This window comes from Arachis hypogaea, chromosome 15 (assembly GCF_003086295.3).
Source record: "Arachis hypogaea cultivar Tifrunner chromosome 15, arahy.Tifrunner.gnm2.J5K5, whole genome shotgun sequence".
In the NCBI taxonomy this organism is placed as follows: domain Eukaryota; kingdom Viridiplantae; phylum Streptophyta; class Magnoliopsida; order Fabales; family Fabaceae; genus Arachis; species Arachis hypogaea.
Genome location: NC_092050.1, coordinates 17,507,254 through 17,526,021, shown reverse-complemented (window position 1 = coordinate 17,526,021; position 18,768 = coordinate 17,507,254). Strand labels below are relative to the sequence as shown.

The window sequence follows — 18,768 nt, the reverse complement described above, 5'->3', positions numbered from 1 at the left end:
AAATTGAAAATAATAAAAATATTAATATTATCAATAATTCAAACTTTTAGCATGCAATAATTAGTACATAAAAAGATTAGTAGAAGAGATTAAAATAGATATGTTTGATCAATTAGTGCCCACTATCCTATCAATCTCTCCTAATAATTGACGGTTATTTTTATTTTTCAAATTTAAATCAATCCAATTGGATCATAATTTAATTTAAATTTTTTTAAAATAGATATGTTTGATTAATTAGTACAAAGTACATAAAAAATTTTAGTTTAAATTATCATCCAATTGGATTGATTTAAATTTGAAAAATAAAAATAATCATTTGCCAATTATTAAGAGAGATTGATGAGATAGTGGGAAGAGCATGTGAAACGATTATCTCTCACGTGGACAGTGGAGAGTGGGAGATAACCATTTCAATTCTCTTCCTACTATCTCTGTCAATCTCTCCTAACAATTGGCAAACAGTTATTTTTATTTTTCAAATTTAAATCAATCCAATTGGATCATAATTTAAACTAAAATTTTGTTATGTACTCTTTTTGAGTACTAATTGATCAAATATATTCATTTTAAAAAATTTTAAATTAAATTATAATCCAATTGGATTGATTTAAATTTGAAAAATAAAAATAATCGTTTTAGGAGAGATTAATGAGACAGTGGAGAGAATTGAAACTGTTATCTTTCACGTGGATAGTAGGAGATAACGTGAAAGATAACCGTGTCAATTCTCTTCCCACTATCCCACCAACTTTTTAAATATTAATTGATGAAACATATCTATTTTAATTTCTTCTACCAACCTTTTTATGTACTAATTGCATGCTAAAAATTTGGATTATTGATAATATTAATATTAATATTTTTTATTATTTTCAATTTTTTTTTTAAAAAAATACATGTACTGTAAACGAGATATACACGTTTCGCGTCCACCTGTCTTATCTCGTTTATACTGTAAACGAGATACATGCAAAATTACTGTAAACGAGATAAGAAAAGAATATTTATTTCGTTAAATATTTTTAAAATTATTTATTCCAGTAATTATTATAATAATTTTATTTATTAAAATAAAAAATCTCAATTTTATCCTTAATATTTAAAATAAAAATTAATTTTATCATTTTTTTTAAATTTTTTAGTGATCAAAATTGGTTAAAATATTTTTTTTTCTAATTATCCATGTTAACTCCCCCTTCATCGTCTATCAATCTTTCTCATCCTTCCTTCATTTTCTTCTTCTGCGACACAACCTCTTTCGTGTTGTTGTTGAGATGGAAACAATTATATTGATGTTGATGAAGAAGGTGATGCAGTGAGAGAAGATGGAGGGATGAGAGAAATTGATAGATGATAGAGAGTTAAAAGACATAATTAAAAAAAAATTATTTTATCTAATTTTAACCATAAAAAAAAAGATAAAATTAATATTTATTTTAAACAGTAGAGAATAGAGACAAAATTAAATCAAATTAAAAATTAAAAATATTTTTAAAATTTTTCAAAAATATTAAAGACAAAATATATACTTTATCTAATTTATATTAGCAAAAATTATAATCATAAAAGAAAAATTCTAATAGGTATTCATCTTCAAATAATTCATAGTATTTTACTCTTGGTTTCATCCTCAAATCAAACTAGCTTTGATGTTTTTTTTAATAAATAAAATAAATACTAAATTTACAATTATAAACACGTGTGAATAAATTTATATTTATACACTTTATTACATATTTCGTCTTCAGTATTAATAAAATTGTAAAAGAATAAAAAAATGATAAAAATTTTTTATTGTGTTGTTGTTATGGTTGGGAGAAGAATATTATCTATTTATACTAATTATTAAATTAATTTTGAATTTTAAAAATAAGATAAAATAACGAGAATCTCTAGATGATTTTGTTAGAAAAAGATAAGTATAACTAACTAAAAAAAAGATAAATATAACATTTTTTTTCTACAAGAGAAAGATAAGATAACAAATAAAAATAACACAAGAATTTAATATGCTCCTGCAAACTAGTAGATGAAAGATATCAATAATCTACAGTTTGGATGAGTTCCGATGAAATAGTTGAAGAAGACGCATGTGGCGCCGTGATGCATAAACATAAAAGACTTGAGGGAGAGAGAGCAAACAACTACTTTCAAAAGGCGCATAGAACGCGATAAGAGAAGGCGGTAGAGTGCGATGATAGAGGGTCCATAGAATGCAATGATAGAAGGCGCGTAGAGCGCGATAATTTTAGATTTATTAGACTCGAAAGAATAAAAAAAAAAAAAAGATAAGATAACAAATAAAAATTACATAAAAGTTTAATAAGTATAAACGAATTGTTTCTCAACATATTTCGTTCCTGCCATAGACAAGATAAATAAAAAACAATTAGCAGTATTTTTAGTCTGCATATAAAATAAAACACTGTCATCATTCTTAATATATCTAGTTTATATCAGAAACCAGACATATTGATAACAATTTCGTCCCAATTGGAAATGAGATACATGTTTAAAAAAGGATTTTTATTATATCTTATTTAATACAACATATTACTACAAATAATATTTCTTGAAACGAAGCCACAACATAAGCTTTCTTATATAACCGAAAATTATTGTTTCATGTATATCATGTGCACATATAATGATTTCTTTAAATATGTATCAGATCCTCATTTCGACTTCTTTAAAACACTGCTAAATATTTTTAATTTATCTCGTCTATATTAACTTATTAAGAATGAAATACGTTGAAAAAAATTCATCTGCATTGAAGAGAAAATATATAATAAAGTGTATAAATAATTAAATATAAATTTATTCAGACGTGTCAATAATTATAAATTCAGTATTTATTTTATTTATTAAAAAAAGAATTTGATGACATAATTAACATTGAGAAAACAATACCAAAATTAAGAATGCAAACAGTTCAAAGAAATAAGTTCAGCAAGGTTGCTGCTATATACATGGAATAAAATTATAAATTTATATAAAAAACGTAAATGCGTAAAAGGATGTCTGAAACTTGAGTTTATAGTTTAAACATATTTTAATTATTTTGTTAGTTTTTATAATTAATTTTATTAAATTTATAATTAAATTTTTATATTTTTTATTTTTAATTAGGTTTTTATATTATTTTTAATCTTATAATTAGATATTTTTTATGTCAAAAACGTTAACATTAACGAAACAATTTTTTCAAAAAATATGTGGTAAAAAGTTTAATTACGTTCTTAATTGTGATTTGTGATACCTTCAATTTGTGGAGATATATTTAGATAACTCTAACATTTTTTATACTAAGAATGACTTAATTATAAGATTAAAAACAGTGTAGGAACCCGAAAAGATATAAAAACTTAATTGTAAATTTGGTAAAACTATAGAGACCAACCCAATAATTAAACCTTTAAACATTTAACTTGCCGTTTAAACTATTATTTTGTTTATAAAATACAGATTTGAAACTCTATTAAAAAAAATATAGTTTTTGTCTCTAATGTTTGGAATAAGTTTGAAAGTTGTCCTAACGTTTAAATCGTTCTATTTAAGTTCATAATGTTTTAAAAGCGTCTCAATGTTATCCTACTATTAGTAATCTGTTTACAGAGTTGATGGTAGGACAATATTAAGACGATTTTAAAACATTAGAAATTTAAATAGAATGAAAATATTGAGGATAAAAATAATACATTACTCTAAGAAAAATTACCAAATCAAGTAAAATAAAAGTGAATTTTAACAAAATGAATTACATTACGAATTCAAAAATTTTATTCATCATAAAATATTTGTAGAATGATTAGTAGATAAATTTTTAAAAAAGTAAAAAAAGAACTTTATACATATAAAATAAAATATAAATTATACATTTTTATCTCTAATATACTAAATTTTTTCTTTAATAATATTAATTTTTTATTCTACATAATTATTTAATTATTTTTTTAAAATTTGATTAAGACCAAGGTCTTATACAATATGTCTCTATAGTTTTAGGACTGTAGACTGAAATTAAGTTAAAGGATTTAGTGTCAGTCCTAAAGTCTTGACTCAATTGACGATGCCACTTATAACAACACTAGTTAATACGGTTGCACGTCAGGGCTTGGTCTAATAATTATTAGATAGTAAGTCAAATTTTATGTAAAGTTAATAATTAAAAGCTGTTAGTTGAAAATTTAGTCAAATCAATTAAATTATTTAACGATTTTTAGTTATAAAGTTGACTCCATCTGAATTTTCACTATGTATATTTTGTCAAAATGTTTAGGGTTGGAGGTTTGACTATGCTAAATAGTGGAAGAGACCTTAATTATTGTAGGTGCGCGAGTGTGGTGTGGCTCTTAAAGCAGCTGAAGCTAAAACCAATGCATGCTCGCTCAGTCTTCTAGGGCGATTGGTAAAAAGTGGCCATGATACCTACAACGTCGCTTCGAATATGAAGGTTCCTAATTCATCATCATGCCACCTCGGGACTATAAAACTGGGAATTTCTCTATGGTAGAGGATTGTTACACCCAAGGAATTAAATGTACCTCTAAAAAAGCATCTCAAAGCTTTTGCATGGCAATAATGTTGTGTTATAGCAACCTCATGTCTCTTTGTATTATGAGATGCAATAGAAGATTGTATGCTGGCTGCAGAAATTGGTCCAAAATTCCTCAAGGTACAACTTGAGCTGGAAAGTAAGTTTTCAGTTTGCTTCTAGTCGTTATTTATTTGGAGTGATTTAAGTTGTATCTTGCAGCCAAGTGGAAGATGCTTCACAATATTTCAAGAGGTGCTTCTTGCAGTCAGAAAATTCTTCTGGCATAGATAAAAAAATTGCTGTGCAGCCTTTAACCATGAACTTTTCTTTATCAGAATTTATCAATCATTTTGCAAATAAAGAAGAACAACAAGGCATTGGGAACATATAAATGAGGCATTGATGATAAGTCCATTTTCTGAAAGATTGCTAGAAATGAAAGCACTAGTGTTCTATATATAATACCCTAGCATTTTACTAGAGCTATGTCAAAACTCAAAAGTCAGCATTAGCTGTTTGAAGAGGTTGTTTGATTGGCCTCTTAGCTTGGTCAGATGCTCATTCATCGGCATTAATAATTTTAACAAATTTTATATTCTGTTGGCAAGAAGTGAAGGTGGAGATAGATGATTGGATATGGAAGGATATTGATGAAGAAATACACAGATGCCGATAGGATTTTCAAAATAACTGGCAAAGATTATCCTCCATGGAACAGTTATCAATTATCATTTTCACATGAAAACAACTTGACGCATCTCATACAAGCTCTGAAGATGGCCAGTCAAATAGGCAATAAGAAAAGCCTTGTGGATTGTAATGAATGGCTGGAATCTGAGTACCAGCTTAACTCTTTGAACATGACCAAGTTAGATCGATGATCTCATGCGTTTTGCCTTTGGCCTGAATTTATGCATTCTGATCTGATGAAGTTCTATGATCCAGTTGCTCCACTGTGATTTGAGATGTTTAAGAAATTTTCTAGTATGCAAGCCATTTTGTTGTTGCTTATTTTGTTCTTTTATCACTCACTATTCAAATTTGCTTGGCTGAACACAACAAACAAGCAAATAAAAAGCAAAGTCTGAAAATTCTCTGTGTCGTGTTTGATTTTTAGATGTGTAAAGTTGATAGAAAGATGTCCACTACATGCTAACTAAATTGTAATTTTGCAAAATTTCATGCAATGCTAATCAAAACTATATCACCTTTTTTATAAGAATGGAAATTAGATTATTTGCGGTTAAATTTTTTTTATTATCGTTACTATTATTAATTTTTTTTTCTATAATATCTTCAATCCGGGCAGGTTAAATATTAATCCCTTGTAAATTTTAGCTTTATTTAAAGATTTGCCAACTAGTAAATTATTACATATACGAGAAAAAATTGCACTTGATAATTGAACTGGCTACTCAACAGTTAAGCTAGTTATATTTTTTATTTTTGGGTATCTTTGACATTCCTCTTTTTGTTTTTTTTGGTATTACTTTGATCTTCCTCTCTATTTGTTTTGGGTCTTCCATGAGACCACCATGGATTTGATGGGCAATATTGCTTCCAAGTCCTGGACAGAAGAGAATGGGCTTTGTTGGGCTAAAATGGAAAAAGTATGTACAAATACGGCAAAAAAGTGTGCTAATAATATTCCAAAAATAAATTAAAATAGTGCATACATTACAATTCCATCCATAATGGCCCCATTGGCTTGTGGGTTATGACGCAGGGCGAAGACTACTAACTAAAGCTTATATTCTGTCCGTACTCTGAACAAAATATTGCTAGTTGAGGTATTTTACAAGCTTAAGAAATCCTAATTAGGTATGAAATTTTCAACATGCAGATTACATAAAAGCATATCTTTTGAATGCCGTTTGTCTTTTTATTAATTAATTAAGCTTCTGATTGTGCCAAATATCTTGAGTAGTTTAATAGCGTATATATATATATTGCAAGTAGTAGTAACTTTTGTGTCATTTTCAGATGGACCGACCCACCAAAGGGAAACGGAAGGTCCAGTCTATTTTGTGTCTTTAAGGTGTAGGGCACACTGAATACTGAGCACGTGCTTTAAAAGTTAAAATGAGAGGGCATAGCCTAAACAGTGGCAAGGGAATCCCATATTCCCATATAATATAATTGAATCTAACTAAAAGTCTAAAATATATTTTGAAAACATATATTAAATACATTTTTAGCAAGGTATATGAAAATTTAATAACAGTGAAGTCAACTACTGAGACTGGAGTAGCTTTATTGTTCCAAACACAGTTCATAAATGTACGGTCGCGATCATTCCTTTTACTACCGACTTGGTTCTTTAAATTACTGCAATCTAAGTATCTAACCATCATAGAGTCATAGTGATAGACTGATAGTACTACTCCAATTCTTCAAAAATCTCGTGACTCACGCGACAAAATCAAATCACCTATATTCATTTCCTCACAAGTGACAACTCACTCTAACAACGAAAAATTCTAGTACATGCACAATTTTAGCAGCTCTTATTCAGATAAATTTAATATCAAAGTTTCTTTTTTTCCTCTAACAGAATTTAGCCCACATGTATTTTAAAAGCATATACTAAAATTATAAATGAGAAAAAGTTTTATAAAAAATATATATAAGTTTACATTTTTAGTATATTTGTGACACATTTATTAAAATAAATAATTTAAATTTTCTATTAATCATAATCTTAATATATATTTTTAGAACGTATGCAACTAAACTCTTTTAAATAAGTATTTCAATGGAATTAATTAAGGTAATTTGTTTTTTTATAATTTTCATATTTTTTATACATTTCTTATAAAATAAATACTTGTAAAAATTTACGATTTTTTGCTTTTTAATATAAATTTTTACATTTAATATCTTTTAATTAGTAATTTTAAGATTTTGTTAGCTCAATCCAATTTTTTATATAGTTAATCTCGGATTTGATTATTCTATCGGTCTAGTTTCATTAAATTTTTAATTAGGTCTCTGTAATTTTTTTTATTAAATTCTTATACCATATCAGATTTTATAATTAAATTCCTGCCGTCACAAAAATATTAGAATTGACAAAAATATTAGAATTAACGAAATATTTCTTTAAACAAAATAAATATACCTAACACTTGACGGAATATTTTGTATAATTTAACAGAATATTCTGTTAAATCTAATGTTTTTGTCACGATAAGGATTTAATTACAAAATCTAATATAGTATAGGGTTCCAATTGAAAAAAAAAATATAAAGATCTAATTGAAAATTCAGTGAAGCTAATTAAACTTTAATATCATTACAAGTTTTAAAATATTTTATATTAATAAATTTTTTTCTATATTTATATTCTTAACTAATTTTCTAAAACTAAACCTTAAAAATAAATTTTACCAGCTTTATTAAGATATATTCATTTTATTAACATTTTTGTAACTTTTTCTAGATCTGAATTAATAATCCTCAAATAATATATAATTCGGCAATATTGCATGAATAAATTATTTTGATACCTAAATTCAACTTGATCTAATAGCTTAAAAATTGATAACTAAAAATTTTAATTACAAAAAGAGACAAATAAAGAAAAACATAAAAAAATTAATTATCCTTGATTACAAAAATAATTTATTCACTTAATATTTTTCTATATCGGTTGATTTTGGTTTCTCATATTATGCATTAAAATGAATGCTTATTGGTGTGTAAATTGATCTTACTTCTCATAATTCTATCATTAAAAGATTTTTTGTTTTCAATAATAAATTTGCCAAACGTGTTTTTATTATAAATTATAACTCGTTTGGCAGGTAATTTGAATTTCTATGAAGAATTTCTTATACATTATCATTGACAATTGACTAGAGGCTGCGGCCAGAAATGAACAGCTGCAACAATGGTGGTGGATGATTGCCAAGGATGAAGTTGGTGGTGGATAAGGGGTCAGCAGAACAATAACCGATGCTTGATGACCATATTATAAGTAGTTATGTTTTTTCCAAAAAAAAAAAAAAAAAAAAATCATTCCCATGAAAAAGCGTTATATATGTATGGGATGAACTTTCATTTCGAAGTGAATATTGGAAAATGCTTATTTCAAAAGAAATGCACAGGATCTTATGTATGTTAAGAGACCTAGATCTTCTTTTATTCTAACTCGCCCCACATTTTTCTTTTTTAACAAAAACCAACAACTCCATATTGATAACCAGTAAAGCATCTTGCAATAATTATAAATGTATATAACACATAAAAATATTATAAATACACTAAAAATTAATTAATTATTATATCTTTATATATTTATATATAATGATTTATATATTTTTAATTAAATAATAAAAAATCTTGAGAACTAACAGTTTTTAGTAATTTTGGTCATCATTTGACAAATATAAATATTAAATTGTCTTCGATAAATATATTTTATTAATTTATGTGTACAAAATTTAAAAAATATGAATGTATATTGTATTAACTCATATGCAAATTCTGATAAATATAGATACAAATTATATATTTATTGTGTATAAATTCTTATAAATATAAATACAAATTATTATTAGCCAAGTACGGACTCAAAATGATAATGTTTACTAATCACATACTATTATCCTTAGATAATCAATCATCAATTAAATATATCATAATAAAATAATTAAATCTATAATATACTAATAGTTAAATTTGTTTATAATAATATTTTTTTACGAAATATGAAATATGTATTTTTACCCACAATAATTGAATAATAATTTATTTTTTTTACATATAAGTATACATCATTATTGATGGTATATTATACACTTATTTGGTACACATAATACTTATACATACATATCATAAAAATGGGTGCGTGGAGAGAGGGATATTGATTGTAATACTTAAGTTTAACATTTAAGTGTATAAATATTAAATATGTATTTTTCCAATTGAAGTAATTAAGAAAAATAAAGAATGTTAGGGTTTAAAAACGGTGGTTAGTAATTAGTTTGTTATAGTAAGGTGTGGGTCAGGCTTTAGTTGTGGGTTTGTGAGCACAGCTGGAAATAGCAGAGGCCAGCTGGCATTGTACGGAACCCAATACGCAGCTACCGTCGCCGCTTCTCTCTTTTTCTTTTCTTTTCTTTTTTTTCTTATTTAACTTTCTTTTATTTTTTCAAAATAGCAAAAGCTATATCTAAATATTATAATTTATTTAGTCACCAAAAATATATATTATATTTTATTAACATAAAATTTTGGAGGCCAACTTTTTTTTATTAATTTTGATTAATATTTAATCAGTATAAATATTAAATTATTTTTAATAAATAACTTTTATTAATTTATATATATATATATGTTCTAATAAATATGAATACAAGTTATAGTAATTTATGCGTATAAATTTAATAAATATAAATATAAATTATAATATTATGTGTATAAATTTTTATAATATGAATATAAATTATTATTAACTAAATAATAACTTAGAATAATAATATTATTTGCTAATTATGTAACATTATTTTTTTAAAATAATAATATATAAAAATATCTATATACTCCTAATTTAAAATATTACAACCACCAACAAGCACATAGACATTAGGGTATTCACACAAATAAATTAAGTGAGAATTAATATTATACCAATGTTTTAATGAAATAATTTATATGCATATTCATTTTTATGAGCAATTTTCTTAAATACATTAAGTGGAGAAAAAATTTATTTAATTACACATTTTTAAATATCAAGACGTAAATACATTTTTTCATAATTCTATAGAAACCGCTATTAGTAGTAGCGGATTAGGGGAGAACGTAAATTGCTGCTGACAGTCGCAGTTTACATGTATTGGTGGCATAACAGAAATCATTATAAGCAACAGCAGTTTTTGTGGAACGAAGTTTGGTCATAAACCGCTATAGGCAATAGCGATTTATGTGTATTGAGTGTTGAACGTAAACCGTTAGAAGCAGTAGCGGTTTACGTAGAGTGTGTGTCTATAAAAATCGTGGTATGCAGTCACGGATTCCTCATTTGTGTGAATTTTGGGTTTGGCTAGAGAGAGGGAGGAGCACTTGGAGAGTGAATTTGAGGTTTTTGATCGCTGACCTTCAGTTAGAGATCATGGCAGACGAACAGAGCTTGTACCGACTGAACGGTGTTGCCCATATTCCCAGTGCCATTGCCAACGAGATTAGCTTTGTTTAATTTATCTGAGTATTAACATTTGTTAAATAGGTTATAGAATGTAGGGGGTAAGAGCTAGAACGTTAATGTAACCTTTATATTTGAGTATTAGACTGTGCTACTTAGGATGTGAAATGTAGTAAGGATGTATGTACAAAAACCAAAATATTGATAACCGAACTCAACAAACTAGATTTAAAATTATATCCATGGTTTTTAAAATTTCTTTAGGAAAACCAAACTGATTTAAAAATCGGTTTTTGTTCGGTTAAACGGAACTAGAATAAAATTTTAAAAAAAATAATTTTAAGATTCCAATTTCAATTATTCGGTTTAAAGTATAGGCTTTTTAAGAAACTGATTTTTTTTCAGAAATGGGTTTTTGTTGAAAACGTGTTTATTTTTTATAATCGATTAGAAATCGGCTTTTAATTTTATAACTGGTTTTTGAAGTATGTAATAAATCAAAGATTTAACAATTTGATTTGATAATTGAATAATAATTTAATTAATTAATTGTTTAATTGTGTCATTGTGTGGTAATATTTATTTATTTATTCGGTCTAATTAGTTAGGATTTTTTCATGTAGCATGTAGATTTTAACTACTTCGTGTATATCTTTCATGCATGGTGCAGCCAAGTAGGTGTATCTACAGTGTGAGGCGGCAACAAAATATGCCAATGCATGACAGAATCATATCTTATTTAGAGAAGGACTGGTTTGTACCACTTAGCCAGGCTAAACAGTCGTTGGTTCTGGTTAGATGAGCCTACGGTTAGTGCGTTCATTGGGAGGTAGCGTCCCGAGACGCATACTTTTCATATGCCTTTTGGAGAGTGCACAGTGACGCTGCAAGATGTGGCGTTTCAGCTTGGGTTGCTTGTCGATGGAAATGCTGTTAGTGGTTGCCTTGCAGAGTTTGAAAATTTCATCGAGGGTGGCCGACCAGCCTGGGAATGGTTTCAAGAGTTATTCGGTGAGCTGCCACTACCAAATAAGGTCAAGAATATAACCGTCCACTTCACATGGTTTCATGAGAGGTTTTGGGTGTTGCCAGCAGATGCGACCGAGGATACTGTTCGCATATACGCACGTGCCTATATCACAATGTTGTTATCCACTCAGTTATTTGGGGACAAGAGTGCAAACTGGGTTCATATTCGATGGTTGCCCTTTGTGGCGAACCTTGACGACATGGGGAGTTATAGTTGGGGGTCCACCGCGTTGGTATGGTTATATCGATGCATATGTCGGGTGGTGAATAGAAATGTGACCAACTTGGTGGGTCCTCTCCAGCTGCTACAGAGTTGGATATTTTGGCGGTTTCCCTCGTTGAGGCCCTATGGATTTGATGATTTTTCATTTCTGTTGGCATCCAGGTATTATTTATTTGGTTGAATTTTGTAAAATTTTATATGTCGTGTGAGGCATTCAGTTTATAACGGATGAATATTATTCAAGTGGGCTGCCTACTTACTTCCAAACGATGGGAAAGAGCAAAGGGTTATAAACTATCGCCTTGCGTTAGATCGATGCTGACTAGCGGTTTACAGTGTTGGAATGTCCAGAAGAGACGATGAAAGTAGACAGTTGATTCATCAACCTGATCACTCACTCTAACCGGAAAGATCTTCAGAAGAGCTATCGTACCCTCCATGGTGGACATCACCCCAAGGATCCAACGGGGCAACTCGCCATAAGACTCCTCCCAATCCCCGTAGATTTGTGCTACTGCCTTCTACTTCGCCATCCAAACCTTTCTATAACTAGGCATTAAACCATAGGTGGCCTCAGTTGCTTCCTACAACACCTTAATCATAACCGACGCATCCGCCTTGAGCAACGGAAAGATCCTTGCACAAATGACATGATAATCAAGCTGTTTGTGGTCGCTCGATATGGATGTAGCCAAACACGTGTGCGGTCTGTTGTACTTCCTAACTTCCCAAGTGCTCTTTTGTAGCCGCAACGCGATACGAATATCCACGTGCACCCTTTTCCAAACTTCTTGCATCTCCCTTGGTATTTGAGATGGTCCGACTCCATCACCTTGTACTCAACTCCACGCCGGATGCTGTAATCCTTTACACTTAGCATGGCTTCCTCCTTACTCTGGAAAGATTGGCCAATCTGAAATTTTGTTAGAGCGGTTGCATCGTGCAGATCCTGACCCACATAGGTTGCCCGACCTCCCGCTGTTCGCCTATGGCTTTCAAGTTCAACGCTGACAAGTGTGGAGGATATTGTTGTGTGTCGGAACCTGATGCTCCTTGGGGTGTATGTCTAATGCTCAGAATATTATCATCACTGTCCCCAACAATGTTGACCGGCTCATCGGCTGAATCAACATCTCGCATGGGATTTTCAACACGATCCGGTCCAATCTCAAATTCAAAATCGGGAACACCACGAGACACACTAGCAGTACCAACCGCAACACATGGAGGATCGGGGATCGGACTGGAAGGTGCTACCACCGGCATTGACGTTGAAGCACCACCCATCGTCGTCGACTGAGGACTCAGCGCCGATGCCCCAGAGCTGTCAACGCCATGTTTCAACTTCGCAAACAACTCGGGTATTCTAACCTCCGAAAAACTCCGTCGACAATGAAACAAGACCTGCATGTCTTCATTGGACCCTATCACAAACGTCTCATACTTCACAACAGCAATGTGAATATGGTAGAATAATTTTTTAACCCAGTTTGTCCTACACACACCCAACTTCTGTAATATGCTCTATTTTATATCTGCCAACTTACTCGACGACCAGATAAAAAGACTAAGCGGTTCCCTGTCCGTAAATTTAGCACCGTGCCTTTTGCTTTTTTGAATTTTTCTAGAGCAATGCATCAGTGCCAGAAAACTCTCCTCATCATCCATTTGTGAAAAATGACACATACACTCTTCTTCTATCTCCATAAAACACATAATGCATATTGAATTATAAATTTAATTATCTTTATAATAGTTAAAAGAATTAAATGTTAAACATGTATTAATTTTTTATATACTAAAAAGATAAATTATAAAATATTAAAAATCATATTGTATTTCTATTAAAGTTTTAGACAATTTGTTAAAAATTACAACCATAATTATTACAGTACTAAAATATGTATTTAACTTGTTCCGTTTATTTCAATCTCGCAAGAAAAACTGCAAAATGTCTACCATACTAAAAATAAATACCAAGGCATGGTATTCCATTTTATTAGTGATTAGATTCAAACTAAACCATTAATACTCGTGTCAATAATTACTTATATGTCAACAATATACTTATATATTCTATAAACTTTAGAAATAATATTGGTCTCTCGTTATATTTACAATGAAAATGAATGATACAACAAATTTTAATTTGTATATATAGACTACTTCTTAATGGATTGAAGTTGAGAAGCCTCTCAAATTACTCTTTCGGGATACCAATTGTATCACTTGTATAGTAAATTATTTAAAAGCATTGAAGATTACTTCTTCCCTCCATCGAAATCTGAAAAAGGCAAGTGCTACTAAACCAAAATTGCAAAAAAAAAAAAAATTGTGCTACGAAACCAAACCTGTTATCCAAAAAAACAGATGGTGCAAAATTTTGATTTCTATAAATTGTTATAAACTAATTTAATATGATAATAAAAAATCTTTAAAGCCAAAATTATATCCCTCAAATAAAAAAAATTAAAAATACAATATATAGACAAATCAAAATTAGCACACAACTCTTTCAAAAACAAATAAAAAAGAACACATAGATATATAGAATCTTCTTGTCCACTTAATTGCTCAACTACTGAATGATATCAAATTTATCAATCACATGAGCAAGTCTTTCAAGAACTTCTTAATCCTAAATTATTTTAAAAACATAAATGGTTATTTTTTTTTAAAAAAAAACTGGATGCACAATGCACAAAACCTAATAAAGAGGATCTAAATACAAATGGTCATATGATAATCCAACACATAACATTTTTCTATCAATGGTCAACTAAATCTCCAAAATTCATAACATTTCCTAATTATCCAGTCGATGCATATAGATATGCTCAAACACACACAGAAGCACCAAAAAAGGAAAAAGAAATAAGAGTACAACTAATTACCAATCACAAACTTGTAAGGTGAAAATCCTATGTTCTTATTGCACCTCCTTTGATAAAAAATCTGCCCAATAGTTTCTTTGTACTAATTGCTAAACTTATTATTCACATTTTTAAATTATATTTATTAGGAAAATATAAGAATTTGTAGCTCTTTGGTATACCGTTAAACTATACAAAAATAAATCACAAAAAAATACAATAAGAATCAATAAAGATAAATAATTTTGAAGACAATTAAATACCAAAGAATACCTTATTCATCAAAGATGTCTTTTTCACCAATTGATGTAAACTCAAGCTTCAACCACGATTGAAAGTGCACAAATAATTCAAATAATTGTTACATGTAGTAAAAATTATTTTACAGTATCAACAAATCATAATAATAATGATGGAAAACTAAAAAAAAAAAAGAATTGGTATAACAGTAAAAGAACAAAACAATATCTTTGTAAAGCTCACAACTAAATTACCTGAGAATGATTAATTTCAAAAGCATGAGTTTCTTTCTCTTCAATAGCTGCTACCACCTCAGCTTCATTTAGCAACTTACCATGAATGCCTTTAATTTTATCTACTGCTTTGCTAATTGCAAATCCATCCCCATTTGTACCATATAAGAGAAAAGTCCATATGAAATTTGAATTTCACGGGTTCAGTCAGAAAATGCACATTGCATAGTATTTAAGATACAGTAACATTTTCAAATGTTCACATCCAAAGTTGCATGCATCCACAACATCTATACCACAATCACATATTAAATAATACTAAAATTGTGAAAAAAAGAAAGGTACTTTCTGCACCCCAAAATCACAAATAAATGCATCCTTTATGACAATAATTTCTACTAAAATTTAAACATAAAAATTCTAGAAGTATGCATATACTTCAAAGGCACATGCACACATCAGCGGTTGAAAAAAATACCTAACTAAGACAAAATAAGCTGAAAGCTTTCTGTTCATATCAATGCCTCAGGAGCTAATGTTCAAACACAAATAGTTCACTGCTCTGATCAATTTTAGCCAAAGTTATTTAAAAATAAAAATAAATTAAAAAGGTGTTCGTGAGGAAGGAAGCCTGCAGAGTGATAAAGCCAGAAAAATGTTCCAAGTTGCTATGCTTCAAAATGACACTCTCATCCACCCATCCATTTTCCTTCTAAAAAATACTTTAACAACAAATTTGAGAAGCTAAAAACTCGAGTTTTCTCAGTATTATGAACATGAATTCATATAACATGAGGCAAAAAAAAAAAAAAGGTCCAGATTTGAAGTAAACCAGTTACAAAAATGGAAAGAAAACCGTGAATTTAAGAGAGAGGAATGTACCCAAAAGCTGATATGCACTCTTAGACTGCGATGAACAGCGGAGCAATCGATGCATATGAAGAAGCCATACGTAACAGACGCTCATGTTGGATTCTTCACATTGCAATCGAAACACATCTAAAGCGAAAAAATAAAAAACGAATTTAAAAATCACAAAAAGTAAAAATATAGTAGATCGGAAAAAAAAAACTTGAAAAACATCAAACCAAAAATCTCAAAATTGAAAATCTGGACATCAGAAGTGATCAAACCTTGTTTTCAAAGAGCTTGTTTAGAAGTCCCTTGTAAAATGCCTAGATTCCCCATAGTTGTTAGCGGATCCACTGCCACCACCATCGCCGTGCATGCCTCCACATCTGCGTCCTCCTTGGTTGCAATCCCTGGCCATATGGCTCATCCCCACCACAGCTGTAGCAAGCGCCAGAAGAACGACTGAATACAGTAAACAATGAAAATTGGAGATTATAAATATACTTGTTTTTTCAATTCAAAATTGAAATTTGAAGTTTCGTATTCTTTTTACTTGTCTAAAGAGGTGGAAAATAAATGTAGGTGAGAATGAATAAGAAATAGTTAGTATTGAAAGAGAAATTAAAGGAAGAAATTGTCAGAGTCATTAAAGCCAAAGGGCAAAATTTACAATACCATAAATAAATGATGACTGAATGGTAGAGGCAGAGCTCAGATGAACAAACATTGCATATATAACATCTTAAAGAACCCAACCCTCATGCCCTCCTCTTCAAGACAGTTGAAATGCATTCCACTTACTTACCAGTGTGTCAAGCAAGAAGAGCAAGCTGTTTAACTTGTCTTACCAGATTTCTAATGCCAACATCCACGAAAAAACTTATCATGAAATCATCACAATTTAAACAATCAGCAAAGAAACCTTCCTGAGGAAGCTAATATGCACTTCGAAGATGCTATGAACAGCGGAGCAAATGATGCATATGAAGACCCTATACATAACCGACGTCCATGTTGGATTCCTCACATTGCAGTCGAAATGCAACTGAAGCGAAAAAATAAAATCGAATTAAAATCACAAAATTTCAGAATATGGAACAAAAAATTGAAAAACCTCAAACGAAAAATCTCAAAATTGAAAATTTATGGAATCGAAAGTAATCAAAGTTTGTTTTTAGACTTGGCCATGAGTTTTCTGAACACTGCGCTAGGAATCAGAGAAAAAACAAAAAGAGCTGGAAAATAAAAGCTTTTAGGTCAGAAATTGCTACAAACTCAACTACCACTTCTCCAAAATATAATCTCAATACAATTTAATTAGATGGAAAGAAGGGGTAATGGGATATCATACTAGGAAGACAAAATGTTAATCTCTATGAGATCGTAGAAAAAGCAGTTAGCAGCAAAGAAAAAGATGAACTACCTTCTCCTCCGTGGCCATGTGACCCATGCCACCGCAGTTGTAGCAAGCACCACCACTATTGCCTCCTCTCCTGTATCCACCACCATGCTCTTCACCAAGCGTAACAACTGTAACCACGCTGCGGTATAATAGGAGGCAAAAAGAAAAGTAAAACAAAAACAAAAAAGTTCAAGATTTGACGTAAATCCAGTTACAAAAACGGAAAAGAAACCATGAATTTGAGAGAGAAAAATGTACCGAGAAGCTTACTGGAGAATCTTCCAAATGTTCCAAATATACTACCTGTTTACAACGCCCTCCATCACCACCACGATAACGAATTGAAAAATAAGAAAATGGAGGAGCAACCACAAAACTGCAGTGAATAATAAAATTAAGGGGTTATAAATAAGAGTGATTCGTATGATGTATGGCAGTTAAATTCAAAATTTGAAATTCACTAAAAAATTAGAAAAACAGGTAAAAAAAGGAGAAAATTAATTGAAACGAAAGAGTGAATAACACTATTGGGAGTGAAAGAGAATAAGAGGAGTTGTCAGAAAATATTAAAGACATTGAAGCAACTATACAAACTGAACAATGAATGCTGGATTATAATTATACCCTTTTTTTGCCATTCAAATTTAAAATTTTAGGTTTTTGATACTTTTTAGGGGAAGAGGAAATAAATATTAAAGTAGAAGATGAAGGAGAATTAATTGAAGAAAGAAGTTGTTTTAAAAAGCAAAGTTTACTTGAAAAAAAATAAATGATTGAATGAGAGACTACACATGAACTAACTGTTTAGAGAATATTATAAAATGTTCAACTCTCAAATTCTCTTTAGCATGACACCTTGAATTTTCACTACCAGACAATCCTATATTAATAGTTTAATATAAGATAATTAAAAAAAGTAAATCTCAATTTTTTGTGCAAAATAAAATAAAATACATAAATCAAATAAGTATGAATATAGAGATTATAAAATTTTATTAACAATTTTTTTGTGCAAAGTTTTCATTTATAAAACTATATTAAGAATCCAAATACCATAAAACTTATTTCAGTACATATTATAATATAATTACTAATCTTCTATATATTCTTATATTTATTAACAATCCAAATAAAATAATACTCTATAACTTACTTCGTTATCTATTTTAAAGTAATTATGAATATTTTATATTTTTAAATATTTTTTAATTTTATTTATTATTCA

The 18,768-nt window shown here is 29.3% G+C and overlaps 1 protein-coding gene and 1 long non-coding RNA gene across 7 annotated transcripts; one reads left to right on the top strand and one right to left on the bottom strand.

The window, feature by feature from the left end:
* The first annotated feature begins 11,548 nt into the window (after positions 1-11,548).
* LOC140179136 (protein MAIN-LIKE 1-like) lies at positions 11,549-12,265 on the top strand. Its single transcript, XM_072217774.1, has 2 exons — positions 11,549-11,953; positions 12,188-12,265. Exons 1-2 carry the CDS (start codon positions 11,549-11,551, stop codon positions 12,263-12,265), a joined length of 483 nt encoding a protein of 160 aa, XP_072073875.1.
* A 1,639-nt stretch (positions 12,266-13,904) lies between these two features.
* Positions 13,905-18,275, bottom strand: LOC112749743 (uncharacterized). 6 transcript variants are annotated; one of them, XR_003175175.3, is made up of 8 exons: positions 17,802-18,133; positions 17,565-17,682; positions 16,817-17,186; positions 16,423-16,603; positions 16,172-16,288; positions 15,311-15,422; positions 15,090-15,135; positions 13,905-14,227 (listed from the first exon to the last, which is right to left on the bottom strand). It is a non-coding gene; the product is annotated as an uncharacterized lncRNA (long non-coding RNA). The 6 variants fall into 6 exon arrangements; XR_003175174.3 differs by lacking the exon at positions 15,090-15,135; XR_011873201.1 differs by lacking the exon at positions 15,090-15,135 and having other exon boundaries at positions 15,311-15,414.
* Positions 18,276-18,768: the final 493 nt, after the last annotated feature.